The sequence below is a fragment of the Neofelis nebulosa genome, chromosome X (genome assembly GCF_028018385.1).
Source record: "Neofelis nebulosa isolate mNeoNeb1 chromosome X, mNeoNeb1.pri, whole genome shotgun sequence".
NCBI classification, from domain to species: domain Eukaryota; kingdom Metazoa; phylum Chordata; class Mammalia; order Carnivora; family Felidae; genus Neofelis; species Neofelis nebulosa.
The window spans coordinates 122,963,183-122,979,493 of NC_080800.1; the positions used below are offsets into that span (position 1 = coordinate 122,963,183).

The following is a 16,311-nucleotide window of genomic DNA, read 5'->3' on the forward strand; positions in this document are numbered from 1 at the left end:
AGAGTGATTTGTTTTTATTGGGCTTTTTTGCTTTCTTACATCTACTGGCTAGCTGATGTTAAACACTTTTCATCTTAATAAAGCCAGTTAAAATCACCACTAAAAGAATTTAAATTTTGTTGGTAAGGTTCTGCTCAATGTCAGAAATACAGTCCCTTTGGGGCGCCTGGGTGGCGCAGTCGGTTAAGCGTCCGACTTCAGCCAGGTCACGATCTCGCGGTCCGTGAGTTCGAGCCCCGCGTCAGGCTCTGGGCTGATGGCTCGGAGCCTGGAGCCTGTTTCCGATTCTGTGTCTCCCTCTCTCTCTGCCCCTCCCCCGTTCATGCTCTGTCTCTCTCTGTCCCAAAAAATAAATAAAAAACATTGAAAAAAAAAAATTAAAAAAAAAAGATTCTCACTTTAAAAAAAAAAAAAAAAAAGAAATACAGTCCCTTTAACAGTTTGGGAGAGTGTCAGTTAGCAGTTTGTCAGTTGGAGCCATTCTCGGAAGTTGTAGACAAGAGGCACCTACAGGGATGTGTCACGCAGAGCGTGTGTGTGCACGCGTGTGTTTGCATGTGCACCTGCTGCATTTAACTGGAGAAGACCGATGGGTCTAACACGAGTCCAGTTGCATTCTTTTGATTTGCAGATAACAGATGTTAGAACTTTTACACCCATAGTTGTCTCTTCACTAGGTGTGTTCTCTCCTCCCTCCTCCCTCCCCGTCCTTTTCCCTTGTCCCTCAAAGTGGAGAGAGGGAATTTGAGCCTCTAGCAGAAAGCTCCATATACATTTCAGAGAGGACACTAGCTTTGTAGTTAGACCTATGTAACACTACTCAGTGATCATGTACTAGCGTTACAGATTCATAGAGTGGAATACACCCATTTTAAACGTGTAATTGCAAAAGTGAAATTTAGGAAGTAGTGGTTGATGCCACAATATCCAGTGGAACCTCCATTTGCTGGTTTGTGGAGAATTAAGCAAAGTCTATTTTTATACTTGGACTCTAGTCTAAATGTTTCTTGAAAAGTGATTCAAAGTAGTTTAGGCTTTGATTGTGACTTTTTTTGAATGTTTATTTTGAGAGAGAGAGAATCCCATACACAGAGCCTGACACGGAGCTCGATCCCATGACTGTGAGATCACGGCCTGAGCCAAAATCAAGAGTCTGACACTTAACCTACTCAGCCACCCAGGCGTGCCAACTTTTTTTTTTTTTTAATAAATTTTCTTGTCACTATGTTATTGCTGCATCATATTCTCTTATTGCCAGTCAGGTTGAAGATTTCCTATTTGATATGCAGTCATCTTTTTTACTTGGTTCTCAAATGTATTGGTATAGTTGACATACTGTTCCTTCTTCCCCCAGTTACAAATGTGTGTACCAATTACATCTTCTAAAATTTCTGAGTGCATTAACTTATTCAGTCAACTTTGTAGTTCATTTTTTTTTTCAAAGAACCAGCTGTTGGTGTTACTTATCGATTAACTCCACTTTGGTGTCTATATTACTACTTTTAGTTTTATTATTTCCATATTTTGGTTCCCTTGGGGTTTTTTCACCCCTAAATTTCTTAGGCACAAACTTAGTTCACTAGTTTTCGCTTTGCCTCTTTTTTCTTTCTTTTCTTTTTTGATTTTAGTTCCACTTTTGGAGTGGATACGTTTTCTCCAAGTTTTGCTTTGGCAACAGCCCGGGTGTTTTGATGTTTCAGTCATGCTTTAGCAGGATTTTGAATATTCTCCAATAGTGTTCTGTTTCATCCTGGATTTAGTCATTATTTAAAGAAGGAAACTAACAAGTTACTTGCTTGGCGCCAAGCCCTGCAATAGGTGCTTTCTGATAAGTTATTTAATTCTGATCTCAGCACTGCCTGGTAGAGGTAGTATTATCTGCATTTTGCTATGAAGAAGCAAAGGTTCAAATAGAGTTGCACAAATAATCTCTTCAGCTCTGCTGTTCTGCTTAACAAGTGAGCATTGAAAAAGATCCATATGGTTAGGCAATGTTCAGTCCATTGTTGTCAGTTTATTATGAATTGTGTAGAATTTCTGCCTCCAGTCTCTGCCAATTGCAATCTACCTTACACATTTTTCTATGCCTTCTATACCTTTCTTTTGCTCAGAAAATCTCCAGTGGCTCCCCATTGCCTATTAATAAATTCCAAGGACTTTACCTTATTATTCGAATCCCACTACCTTCTAACCCCAGCTTACTTTTCCCTGATTTCCTCTGGTGCCTTTTCTCCTGTCTCCCTACCCCACCCCCAAAGACTTACAGAATTTATTCTGGGTGTTCAGTCTCCTGGGATACAAAAAACTGTTTCATACTTTAAAGAATCTTATCCCTTTGTCTGGAATTCCCTGTCCCCACCCTGTTGCCCAGCTCCTACCTCCCTTCCCAACTCTCCCAGGGAAACCAATGTTCCATGTACCAGTTTACAATGATATGTAGTTACTTGTTGTAGATCACCTCCCTCTGTTCCCATTAGTCTTTTTTTTTTATTTTTTTTAATGTTTATTATTTTTGAGAGAGAGAGGGAGACAGAGAGCGAGCACGGAAGGGGCAGAGAGACAGGGAGACACAAAATCAGAAGCAGGCTCTAAGCTCTGAGCTGTCAGCACAGAGCCTGATGCAGGGCTCAAACTCACAGACCACGAGATCATGACCTGAGCTGTAGTCGGCTGCCCAACTGACTGAGCCACCCAGGCGCCCCTGTTCCCATTAGTCTTGAACAACTTCAGGGCAGAGACTTGCTTTCTCATTTTTTTTCTTTTAAAAAATGTTTTATGTATTTTTGAGAGCATGCAAGCGGGGGAGGGGCAGAGAGAGGGCGCCAGAGGATCCGAAGCAGGCTCTGTGCTGACAGTAGTGAGCCTGATGTGGGGCTCGAACTCACAAACCCTGAGGTCATGACTGAGCCAGAGTTGGACACTTAACCAACTGGGCCACCCAGGCACCCCACTTTCTCATTTTTATACATTCCATACATTGAAGGCACTCAAACAGTTAAATTTTAAATTAGATTCATGGTTTTTGTGTGTCAGTGCCCTGTGATCTTTTTTCTCTCCCTCTGGAAAAATCTGTATGTATGTAAAGAAAGCATTATTTTTGTCCTGCTACTTGATTCTCTGTATAGAACCGTGCTATTTTTATCTACTCTCATGTTCATTTCCATAATTTCTAGTTTCCTTAGGAACTTTATCTACTTTATCTGTGATGATTTAACAGTAGCGTGTAGAAGCTGACAGTGAAAATATCTCTGTATATTCTTAAAAGAAAAATTGTCACGTTATTGCCATATTCTATGGCCATGTTGCTAAGTTTTCATTGTTTATGCTTTCATTGTTAATCATTTTAGTATTTTAATGCTTTATCTTTAAAATCCACCAAATTACTGTACTAGTAAACTGCTTCTCTTGTCCCCACCCAGACATGATAAACCTTTGTTATCTCCTTTCCTGTAGTTGGTTTGACTTTTGATACTGGTTGCAAATGTGACTCTTGAATGCAACAGATTTAGGTTTTATTTTTTAATCCACTAAGTGAACTTTCATATTGCAGGTCTGTGGTAGGCAGAATAATGATCCCCCCAAATATGCCCACATCCTAATTCTAGGAACCTGGAAATATATTCCATTATATGACAAAGAGGAATTAATGTCGCAGATGGAATTAAGGTTGCCAATCAGCTGACCTAACAATAAGGAGATTATTCTGGATTCTCTGCCTGGACCCATTATTACAGGTCTTAAATGTGGAAGAGAGAGGCAGAAGAGGAGGTCAGAGTGAGTCAATGTAAGGAGGACTGGGCTCTCCACTGCTGGCTTTGAAACTGGAGCAAGGGGCCATGAGCCAAGGGTCTGCACAACAGCCTCTAGAAGCTGGTAAGGCAGAGCAGCAGTCTCTCCTAGAGCCTCCAGAAAGATCACAGCTCTGGTGGCACCTTGATTTTAGCCCAGTGAGAACCACTTCAGACTTCTGATGTCTGGAACAGTAAAGATAATAAATTTATGCATTTTAAGCCACTAGATTGGTGATAACTTTGCATGACAACAATAGAAGAGTAATACAAGAACATTTCTTCCTACTTATATTTTTTCAACCCCAGTATTTGAATTAGGAATTATATTTTTGTATTATTATTTGTCCTCTTGTAAGTTTCTTGCTTCTGTTTTTCATTTTTCATGTAAGAGACCTAGAACTCTTAATTTCCTTTTAAATTACATCAAAAATTATAAAATAATCACTTTCCCAACATTTTAAACATTTTGGTACTTCTGTTTCCATTACTTCTACTTTTTTCTTTAATTAAATAAAAAAAAATCCTCTCCTTTAGAGAAGATCATGAATTTAGCTTAGAGGGTTTACTCTCCCCCCACCTCATTTATTTTTTGTTTATAGTTTGAAACTCTAGAAAAATTTTACCTCTACATATTATTTAATTTACCTGTGAATCCTGTGTTTATCATTGTCCTTGCATTTGCTGATGCTTGAATTCACTTATTTTTTTAAAAAATATTCTGTTTTTTTGGGGCGCCTGGGTGGCTCAGTCGGTTAAGCGGCCGACTTCGGCTCAGGTCATGATCTCACGGTCCGTGAGTTCGAGCCCCGCGTCGGTCTCTGTGCTGACAGCTCAGAGCCTGGAGCCTGTTTCAGATTCTGTGTCTCCCTCTCTCTGACCCTCCCCCGTTCATGCTCTGTCTCTCTCTGTCTCAAAAATAAATAAACGTTAAAAATAAAAAATAAAAAAAAATATTCTGTTTTCAAATCCATTGTTTCTGGTAATGATAGGTATAGCCACAGGTTTGGGTTGAAAAATTGGTTCTGGTTTTCTAGATTTTGCACTATCCCCCTGCACGTTAGAGGGAAAAAGTTGCCTCTGCTGGTTCCTGTCTCTGTGGTGATGACTCCATTTCTGTGAGCTCATGAGTCCCCATCAACCCCTTTCCTTCTCCAGAGTCTAGTGGTGAAGTCATTCTTGCCTTGGCATCTTTCAGTGGTAGCTCTCTTGTCTTTGTGACAGCTTGAAAAACATCCTTTGGTTTTGAGCATTGATCATAACTAACATGTATTTAGTGCAGTGGTTATCAAACCATTTTCCACAGACACCTTGGCGGGGGGGGGGGTCCTTGAGAACCTTTTAGGGGTCTGTGAGGTCACAACTATTTTCATAACACTAAGATGTTCTTTGCCTCTCTCTGGGTTGACATTTGCACCGATGGTACAAAAGCAGTGGTGGGTAGACTGTTGGAACCTGAGCACAAATCAAGCTGGTGACACGAAACTGTATTAGTAGTCATTGGAGTCTTCACTGCAGTACGCTTACAGTTCAAACAGCCAGCTTCATGTAAGGATGTCCTCAATAAAGCATACAAAAATACCAGTCTCACTAAATAGTGACCCTTGAGTACACGTCCATTTTAATATTCTGTGTGACAAAATAGGAGGAATGCAGAAAGGCTGTCTGCTGTACAGTGCTTGACTCAAGGAACAGCACTTATGTGCATGGGCTGCAAGCTGCCTTTTTTCATGGAACACCATTTTTACCTGGAAGGACAGCTAACACACAAGACTACGGCTATTTGTATTAGGGCATTTGGCAGACATTTTTCTTGAAAATACAAGTGAACCTGTAACTTGGAAACAGCACTGATAACACAAAAAACACAAATCTAATTTAAAATGTAAAAAAACTGTTGGAGTGCCTTCAGCGTTTTCAACAAGGAAAACAACTGATGATATTTTTGCAAATAGTAAAATTTGAGCTTTCAAGGGAAAATCAGAATTTTTGAAAAGTTTTATCTATCCCCGTGAACTTGACAGCCTCCCAATACTTACATATTTCTTTTTTTTTTAATTTTTTAACATTTATTTATTATTGAGAAACAGAGACAGAGCATGAGAATGGGAGGGGCAGAGAGGAGGGGAAACACAGAATCCGAAGCAGGCTCCAGGTTCTGAGCTATCAGCACAGAGCCCAACACAGGGCTCAGACTCACAAAGCGTGAGATCATGACCTGAGCCGAAGTCGGCTGCTTAACTGACTGAGCCACCCAGGCGCCCTAACCAATACCGACATATTTCTGATGAAATGAGTTGTGACAATAACTACTGTGAACTTGCCTTGGTATAGTGAAATGTGTCAACATTTGAAAGATCCTTATTACTTAGTGAACTACTATTTTTCAGTCAGCCTACATGGTATCATGATTTTGCAGGGATAAAACATTCATCCAAAGTGCAAGAGAGACCAATGGATTTTAATGTAGCAGCCTACAAGAAGTTCACTGACAGGGTTTCAGATTCCACATCACAGTTAACCTTCAGGAAACTACCACTGTTTGACTTTCAGCATCCTGTCAAAGAATATCCACCATTATCTGAAAGAGCTGTTAAAATATTCTGTTCTTTTCTAACTACAGATCTCTGTGAGGCCAGCTTTTCTTCATATGCTTGCGCCAAAACAGCATATTGTAACAGAATGAATACAGATGTGGGTATGAAAATCTCGGTGTCCTTTATGATGCCAGACATTTAAAACATTTTCAAAACTGTACGAATTTTGAAAAATAGTGTTTTTTCATTAAAATTATGTTATGTATGTTAATATATAATGAGTTTATTGTAATTTTTAAATGAATTAATATTTCAAAAATAGCCATTTCAAAATCTGATACAGTAAATAACAATAGGTAAACGATAGAAACAAAGCTCATTGGGTTCCTCAGTAATTTTTCAGAATGTAAAGGAATCCTGATACAAAAGATTTTGAGAGGGGCACCTGGGTGGCTCGGTTGGTTAAGCAGCTGACTTTGGCTCAGGTCATGATCTCATGGTTCATGAGTTCAAGCCCTGCATTGCTCTATGCTGACAGCTCAGAGCCTGGAGCCTGCTTCGGATTCTGTGTTACCCCTCTCTCTTTCCCTGCCTGTCCCCCATTTGTCCTCTGTCTCTCTCTGTCTCTCAAAACTGAATAAATGTTAAAATTTTTTTTAATTAAAAAAAGATTTTGAGAGCCACGAATGTACTGCTTTACATAAAGCACTTTTTTGATTCATTATCTTGTATTCACAACCACCTTACTGATTTTATAGACAAGAATACTGTGACACAAAAAGGCTGTATACATATTCTAGTTAGCAACCTTTCCAAATCTGATAGTCCTCCCACTGTAGTTTACATTCTTGGAGGTCTTCTGAGCCGAGTTTTATAGGTCCCAATCCTTATAGCCTCCCCCTTTTTTTCCAGTTGAAGTTTCTTATGTTGTTTTTCATAATGCAGGTACAGTACATGTACCTTGAAAAAAGTCAGGAATCATAAACAAGAATGTAAAGACTATCCTTAATCCTCCCTGCTGGAGATCATTCTTAATTCTCAGTGTGTATCTATCCAGATGCTTTTCCAAGAATGTTGAATTATCAGTATAATGTCAGTAGTAAAAGGACTCTGGGGTCAAATAGCAAATAGATCTTAGTTTGAATCCAGCCCTGTGCATTGTGAGCTGCTTGGACAAGTTATTTAACATCTAAGCCTTCATTCCTCATCTGCAAAATGGGAGTAGTGAAAACTCCTCCTTTGCAGAGTTGCTGTGAGGCTTAAGTGAGACAATGCGTGAAAAGCAGCATAGTATTGATGTGTCATAAGCGTCCAGTAAATGTCAGCTATTGATGTTGCTGTGCATGCCCAGATAGATTGATAGATATACCGGCTTTATTGAAATATATTTTACATGCGGTAAAATTTACCCTTTTTTAGTGCACAGTCCTGTGCATTTTAATCCATGTATTTGTGGATATGTGGATAACCCAAAGATATAGAACAGGTCCATCACTGCAAAAAATTCCCTCATGTCCCTTTATAGTCAGATTTCCCTGCCAACACAGCCACTGGCAACCACACTGATGTATTTTCTGTATCTATACTTTTGCCTTTTCCAGAACATCAACTAAATGGAGTCGTGCAGTATGTTGTGTTTTCAGTTTGAGTTGTTTTACTCAACAGAGTGCACTTGAGGCATGCATCCTTGCTTCATTTCCTTTTACTGCTGATTAGTAAGTACTCCAGTGAACAGATATACGACAGTTGGTTTAACCATTCACCAGCTGATGGACATTTGGGTTGGTGCCAGTGGCTATTATAAATAAAGCTGCTTTGAGAATTCGAATACAAGTTTTTGTGTGTACATATGCTTTTCATTTTCTTGAGTAAATACCTAGGCATGGGATTGCAAGGCCATAGAGTAAGTGTGTACTTAACTTTATAAGAAACTGCCCAAGTGTTTTCTAAAGTGGCTGTGCTGTTTCGCATTCCCACCAGCAATATTTGAGGGTCTCAGTTGTTCTATATCCTTAGCAACAGTTGTCAAAGTTGATCGTCTTAATTTTAGCCATGGTGGGGAGTGTGTTGTTTTATTTTGTTGTATTGCATTGATATTGTATTTCTTTAGTGCCTGAAAATATTGAATATCTTTTCATGTGCTTATTTGCCTTTTGTATAACTTCTCTGATGGAGTGTCCTTATTATTATTATTTTTTTTTGCCGGTTTTAATCAGATTGTTTTCTCATTTTATAGTTGTAAAAGTTCTTTATATGTACTGGATTCAGGTACTTTGTCAGATACATGTTTTCAGAATGTGTTCTCCCAGTTTGTGGCTTGGGTTTTCATTTTTTTAATTGACTTAATTTTTTTTATTGTTTATTTTAATTTTGAGAGAGACAGAGCACGCAGGGGAGGGGCAAAGAGAGAGGGAGACACAGAATCCAAAGCAGGCTCCAGGCTCTAGGCTGTCAGCACAGAGCCCAACACGGGGCTCAAACTCACAGACCATGAGATCATGACCTGAGCCGAAGTTGGACACTTAACTGTCTGAGCCACACAAGCACCCCTTTAATTGTCTCTTTTGGAGATTAAAAGTTTTTAATTTGGAAGAAGTCCAGTTTTGTATTCCATCTAAGAAATCTTTTCCTAACTCTAGGTGACAAGTAGTTTTGCCTTCTGTGTTTTCTAGATGTTTTATAGTTTTGGCTATAACATGGATGTCTGATCCATTTCACACAATGCTTGTATATGCTGTGAGGGTAAGAGTCTAGGTGCATTTTCTTCATCTTTCCAGTTGTTTCAGCACCATTTGTTGGAACACAGTCCTCACTCCATTGAATTGCCTTGGCAGCTTTGTCAAAAATTAACTGACCATATATGTATGAGTCTGTTTTCGTATTCTTTTCTGTTCTCTGTGTCTCTCCTAATGCTAATACCACATTGTCTTGATTATTGTAGTTTTACAATAAGCCTTAAAAGCATGTAGTATACGTTCTCCAACTTTATTCTTTCTCACCATTGTTTTCCCCTTTATGAGTCCTTTTGTTTTCATATAACTTTTAGAATCAGTGTATCAGTTTCTACAGAGGGATTTTCATTGAAATTTTATTGAATCTGTAGAATAATTTGATGAGCATGGTAGGCTAAATAATGATTGCCAAAGATAACCACTTTCCTAATCCATGGAACCTGTGAATATTACCTTCTAAGGCAAAAAGGTGAATATTAGCTCATGTCCCAAAAGATGTGACTCGGTTAAAGATCTTGAGATGGGGAGAGTATCCTGGATTATCTAGGTGGATCCTAAATGCAATCATGGGTTTCCATGAAAGCAATGTGATGTGAGCAGAGAAAAAGATTTGAAGACGCTGTGCTGCTGGTTTTAATGATGGAGGAAGGGGGCCTAAGGAGTGAAAGGAATACAGTTATAGAAACAGGGAAAGGCAAGAAATGGATTCTCCCCTAGTCTCCAGAGGGAGCGGGCCCTGTGACACCTTAGTTTTAACCCAGCGAAACCCATTTTGGACCTCTGGCCTCCATCCACAACTATAAGAGAATAAATGTGTGTTGTTTTAAGCCACCGAGTTGGTGGTAATTTGCTATAGCAACCATAGGAAATTAATACACAGTGCGTGCAAACTTTAACAATATCGAATTTTCTAATCTATGAGCATGGGATCTCTCTCCATTTACTTAGATTGTTTTTTTTTAAATAAAATTTATTGTCAAATTGGTTTCCATACAACACCCAGTGCTCATCCCAACAGGTGCCCTCCTCCCTGCCCATCACCTACTTTTCTCTCTCCCTCACCCCCCCATCAACCCTCAGTTTGTTCTCAGTCCTTGAGTTTCTTGTGGTTTGCCTCCCTCCCTCTCTGTAACTTTATTTTCCCCGTTCCCCTCCCCTGTGGTCTTCTGTTAAGTTTCTCAAGATCCACATATGAGTGAAAACATATGGTATCTTTAATTTTTCTTGGTAGTGTTTGGTAGGTTTCAGCATACAAGTCTTGCACATATTTTGTTACATTTATTTCAGTATTTCATATTTTGATGATGTTTGTAAATGGCAGTTTTTTTCATGAACGTTTAATTTTAGAATAGTTTTAGATTTATAGGAAAGTTGTAGTAAATGATAGGTTTAAAAAACATCTCAGGGTCCACTTTTTAATTGCTGGCAAACATAAATGCAGTAATATTTTTTTGTACAAATTGCCTTGTATCCTGCAACCTTGATAAAGTCACTTATTTGATTTGGAAGTGTTTTGTTTTGTTTTATTTTGTTTTTGGTAGATTAGCTAGGATTTTCAACATAATCATGTTGTCTGCAAATATTAGATGTACTCCTTCCTTTCAACTCTTTACCCCTTTTATTTCTCTTTCTTGAATTATGGTTATGGCAAGGACCTCCAGTACAAGGTTGAATAGATGTACTTGCCTTGTTTCTAATCTTAGGGGAAGTATTTAGTCTTGCAGCATTAAACGTTATTTTCATAGATATCCTTCTCTTCCTAATTTATGTCAAATTCTTTTTCTGAAACTATTGAGATAATCATATGTTTTTTCTTTTTTATTCTATTAATGCAATGAATTACATTAATTGGTTTCAAATGTTAAGCCAAGCTTACAATCTTGACTAAACCACACTTAGTCATACTGTAATATCCTTTTTATATAGTGCTGGATTCAATTTGATAAATTTTTAAGGATTTTGCATCTATGTTCATGAAGGATATTGGTTTATAGTTTTCTTTTTTGGTCAGGTTTTGGTATCAGGGTAATGCTAGACTCATAAAATAAATTTGGAAATACCCCCTCCTATCTTTCTCTGTAAGGATTTGCAAAAAATTGGTACTATTTATTCTTTATGTATTTGATAGATTTTTTTCAGAGCCTAACATTTTCTTTGTGAGAAGGATTTTTTTTTCCAATATATGAAGTTTATTGTCAAATTGGTTTCCATGCAACACCCAGTGCTCATCCCAAAATGTGCCCTCCTCAATACCCATCACCCTCCCTCCCACCCCCCATCAACCCTCAGTTTGTTCTCAGCTCTTAAGTCTCTTATGCTTTTGCTCTCTTCCACTCTAACCTCTTTTTTTTTTCCTTCCCCTCCCCCATGGGTTTCTGTTAAGTTTTTCAGGATCCACATAAGAGTGAAACCATATGGTATCTGTCTTTCTCTGTATGGCTTATTTCACTTAGCATAACACTCTCCAGTTCCATCCATGTTGCTACAAAGGGCCATATTTCATTCTTATGTGAGAAGGATTTTAACTACAGTTTTAGTGTATTCAATAGATACAGACGTGATCTTTCATCTGGTGTGAACTTTGATAATGTCTCAAGAAATTTACTTGCATAAAGATGTTCATAATATTCCCTTCTAATCCCTGTAATGTTTGTAGGATTTGTAGTAATGTCCCTGCTTTCATTTCTGATATTGGTGATTTTGCCCACTATTTTTTTCTGATCACTCTGACTATAGGTTTACTCTTTTTCTTGATCTTTTCAAGGAACCAGGATTTAGTTTCATTGATTTTTCTGAACTTATATTTATCATTTCCTTCCTTCTGCTTACTTTTTAAAGTTTCCTTCTCTTCCTAGTTTCTTAAGGTGCACCTTAGAACGTTGACTCTATGTTTTTTCTAACGAAAGCATTTGATGCTATAAATTGCCCTTAAGTACTGCTTTAGCCGTATCTCACAGATTTTAGTAAGTTGTGTTTCCACTTTTCATTTATTCTGGAATTTTCAAATTCTCCTTGTGGTTTTTTACTTTACTTATGGATTATTTAGAACCATGTTGTTTAATTTGCAAGCATTTTGAGAATTTTCAAGGTATCTTTCTGTTGTTGATTTTTGGTTTAATTTCATTGTGTATAGAGAATTGTTTTTTTTTTTTTTAATTTTTTAAGTTTATTTATTTTGAGAGAGAGAGAGAGAGAGTGCAAGCAGGGGAAGGGCAGGGAGAGAGGGAGAGAGAGAATCCCAAGCAGGCTCCACGCTGTCAGCACAGAACCCGATGCAGGGCTCAAACTCATGAACTGTGAGATCATAACCTGAGCTGAAACCAAGTGTTGGACACTTAACCAACCGAGCCACCCACCCAGGCGCCCCTAGAGATTTACTTTGTATGATTTTGATTCTTTTGAATTTCTTGAGTCTTGTTTTATGACCCAGATTTCAGCCTGTCTTGGTGAATATTCCATGTGCATTTGAAAGGAATTTCTGTTCTGCTGTTATGGGAGGAATGCTTTATCAGTATCAATTAGGTCATGTTTGTTAATAGCATTATTGCACTCTTGTGTAAATTAGTAATTTCTATGTGTTCTATCAGTTGTTTAGAGAGAAATGTTAATTTCCAATAATAATTGTGGATTTTTCTATTTTTCCTTTATTTTCTGCATGTATTTTGAAGCATTACTAGGTACATATTTACAGTTGTTAGATCCTCTGACAAATTGACCTCTTTATTGTTATTAACTGCCCCTATTTGTCGCTGGTAATATTCCTTGTTCAAAAATATACCTTGTCTTATATTGTGGTAGGCAAAGTGGCTCCCCAAAGATATCCAGGCCCTAAACCATGGAACCTGGGACTGTTATGTTACATGGTAAGGGAGACTTTGCAGAAGTATCTAAGGTGACAGTATTAGTTTCTGTTGTTTCCATGACAAATTGCCACAGGTTTAGTGTCTCAAAACCACACAGAACTCATTATCTTACATTTCTGTGGGTCAGAAGTACAGGTACAGCAGGGCTAAGTTGGATTTTCTGCTTAGAGTCTCACAAGGCCAAAATCAAGGTGTTGGCAGGGCCACATTCCTTTCTAGGGCTCTGGGGATTAATCTGCTTCCAGACTCATTTGGGTTGTTGTCAGAATTTAGTTCCTTGCAGTTGTAGGGCTGAAGACTCCAATGTTCTTTTTTTTTTTTTTTTTTATGAATTCAACAGCACTTTATTTATTTTTATTTTTATTTTATTTTATTTTTTATCATTTTTTTAAATATGAAATTTATTGTCAAATTGGTTTCCATACAACACCCAGTGCTCATCCCAACATCAATAGCCAAATTATGGAAAGAGCCTAAATGTCCATCAACTGATGAATGGATAAAGAAATTGTGGTTTATATACACAATGGAATACTATGTGGCCATGAGAAAGAATGAAATATGGCCTTTTGTAGCAATGTGGATGGAACTGGAGAGGGTTATGCTAAGTGAAATAAGTCATACAGAGAAAGACAGATACCATATGTTTTCACTCTTATGTGGATCCTGAGAAACTTAACAGAAGACTCCAGTGTTCTTGCTGGCTGTCAGCAGGGGTCATTTTCAACTTCTAGAATCTGCCTGCATTCCTTGGCTCATGGCTCCCTTCCTCCATCTTCAAAGCCAGCAAAGACAGGTCGAGTCCTTCTCATGTTTAGAATCATTCTGACTTCCCCTTCGGCCTCATCTCTCCTCTTCTGCTGTCTCTCTCTGAATCACTCTTATGCCTCCTTTTCTGCTTTTAAGGATTCATATAATCACATTGGGCTCACCTGGATAATCCCCAGTATTTTAAGGTCACCTGATTAATAATTCCATCTACAAAGTCCTTTCATGGCAGTACCTAGATTAGTATTTGATTGAATAAACAGAGGACAGGAATCTTGGGGGGGCATGTTTATAATTCTGCCTACCAAAGTTATGGACTTGATGACAGGAATAGTATCCTGATTATCCAGGTGGACCCAATCTAATCACATGAGCTCTTAAGCAAAGAACCTCCAATGAAGCAGGAGCAATATGGCAGAAGGGGAAGTCAGAAGAATTCTAAGCATGAGAAAGATTCACTGTGCTGTTGCTGGCTTTGAGTTTTAAAAGCTTATGTGCCGGGATCAGAGAGAGACATCTAGGATCTTAAGGGCAGCCCCTTGCTGGCAGTCAGTGGAGAAACTGGGATCTCAGTCCTACAACCACAAGAAAGCAAATTGCCAGCCACCTGAATGATCTTGGAAGCGATTCTTCCCAGAATCCCTTGATAAGAGTCCAGCCAACCAACATGTTGACTTCAGCCTTATGAACATCTGAGCAGTGAAACCAACCAAGCCTGTCTGGACTTCTGACATACACAACTGTGAGATAATAAACTTATATTGTTTTAACCTGCTAAGTTTGTGATAATGTGTTACAGCAACAATAGAAAATGAAAACAGATATTACTATACCACTGCAGCTTTCTTTTGGTCAGTATTTGCTTGGTATAAATTTTCTTTGTCCTTTTAGTTTTAATCTGTGATTTTATCGATTTATGACATAGGTTTCTTATAGATAGCATATAGTTGTCCTGCTTTTTAATCCAATGTGACCATCTTTACCTTTTATCTGGTAGACCATTTACACTTACTGTGATTGTCAGTAGGGTTGGGTTTTAACTACCTCTTGCTGAACCCTGGGAACTGCCTCTAGGCAGTAAGCTGGAACATTAATAAAGTTTATTTTCTTCCTTCCTTCCTCCCTCCCTCCCTGTCATCACAGTCCTTTGTTGTCCGTTGTCCAGTATCTGATAACTGTTGTTTCATATATTTTGTCCAGTCTGTTGTTTAAGGTTGGAAGAAAAACCCCTTTCCTCTTACTTCATCAAAGGTGGAAATAGAAGACCTCAACAATGTAATTTCTAACTATTTTAAGGACATCATCTTCAGGAAATCCCTTTTATGGGAAATGTGTGTGTGTGTGTGTGTGTGTGTGTGTGTGTGTGAGAGAGAGAGAGAGAGAGAGAGAGAGCGCATGAGAGTGAGTGCGAGAGAGAGAAATCTATTCAGTCACAGAAATTATAATACGTGTACTAAAATGTTACTGTATCTGAACATTGAAGATTAAAAATGTCATGCCTTTTTAAAAATAGAATCAAATAATTAGTGACAAAACTTGACCATATTGTAAACATGTCAACCTTTTTCAGTCTCCATGTCTTGGTACGTCTAGTTCTTTCTGCTTGGAATGCTTCTTCATTTCACAATATTTCTTGCCTGGCAGCTTTCCATATATCTTCTGGAAGTTTCTCTCCTTCTTAGTACCCCCAGACAGAATCCATATTTCTTCTTCTGGGTTTCCATCACTGTCTACCCTAGCACCATTCCAGCACATATCATGCTGTATTATAATTGTGTGTTTCTTTTAAGAAAAATTTTAATGCTTTTATTTATTTTTGAGAGAGAGAAAGAGACATAGCACCAGCAGGGTAGGGGCAGAGAGAGAGAGAGGGAGACACAAAATCCGAAGCAGGGTCCAGGCTCTGAGCTGTCGGCACAGAGCCCGACACGGGGCTCGAACCCACGAACCGTGAGATCATGACCTTAGCCAAAGTCAGATGCTTAACCGTCTGAGCCACCCAGGCACCCCATACAGTGACGTGTTTCTGTGTGGACTCTCTCCTACCAGGAAGCCCTGGAAAGCAGGGAACTTATTTGAGTCTTCTTTATGTGTCCCTTATCCCCTAACACACAGTGTATGTCTACTGCATAGAACCTTTCAATAAACAATTGTTGAATTAGTGACTCTACACATGCTCAAAAATACTGTTCTTACTCTCCCTTTCAGTATCACATATTTGTAAAAGTGAGCCCTCTTTAATCATTTTACTTTTCTCCTAGTAAATTCCTCATCTATGCCTGTCTCCTGCTGTTCTCTGTGCTGCTGGCCCTTCGTCTGGATGGCATCATTCAGTGGAGTTACTGGGCTGTTTTTGCTCCAATATGGCTGTGGAAGTTGATGGTCATTGTTGGAGCCTCAGTTGGAACTGGAGTCTGGGCACGAAATCCCCAATATCGGTAATACTGCTTTATAAAACTGATTGGTCTCTACCCTGAGGGAGCAAGATCTTGTTTTTCACTCTTAATTAAATAAGCACTATTTTTTTCTACCTATCTAGGGTTTTATAAGAACCATAATATAGGCAAACTGGGTTCTAGCCTAAGTACTTTTCTAAATTAGTTGTTGGATATGCATTTTTTAC

At 38.5% G+C, this 16,311-nt stretch overlaps 1 protein-coding gene across 2 annotated transcripts in view; it reads left to right on the top strand.

The window, feature by feature from the left end:
- Positions 1-16,311, top strand: part of TMEM185A (transmembrane protein 185A) — a 36,251-nt gene that overhangs the window by 5,983 nt on the left and 13,957 nt on the right. For both annotated transcript variants that reach the window (XM_058712401.1, XM_058712403.1), the window contains one exon: positions 15,950-16,126. In XM_058712401.1, the coding sequence (XP_058568384.1) occupies positions 15,950-16,126 (177 nt within the window). The remainder of the gene's footprint in view (positions 1-15,949; positions 16,127-16,311) is intronic.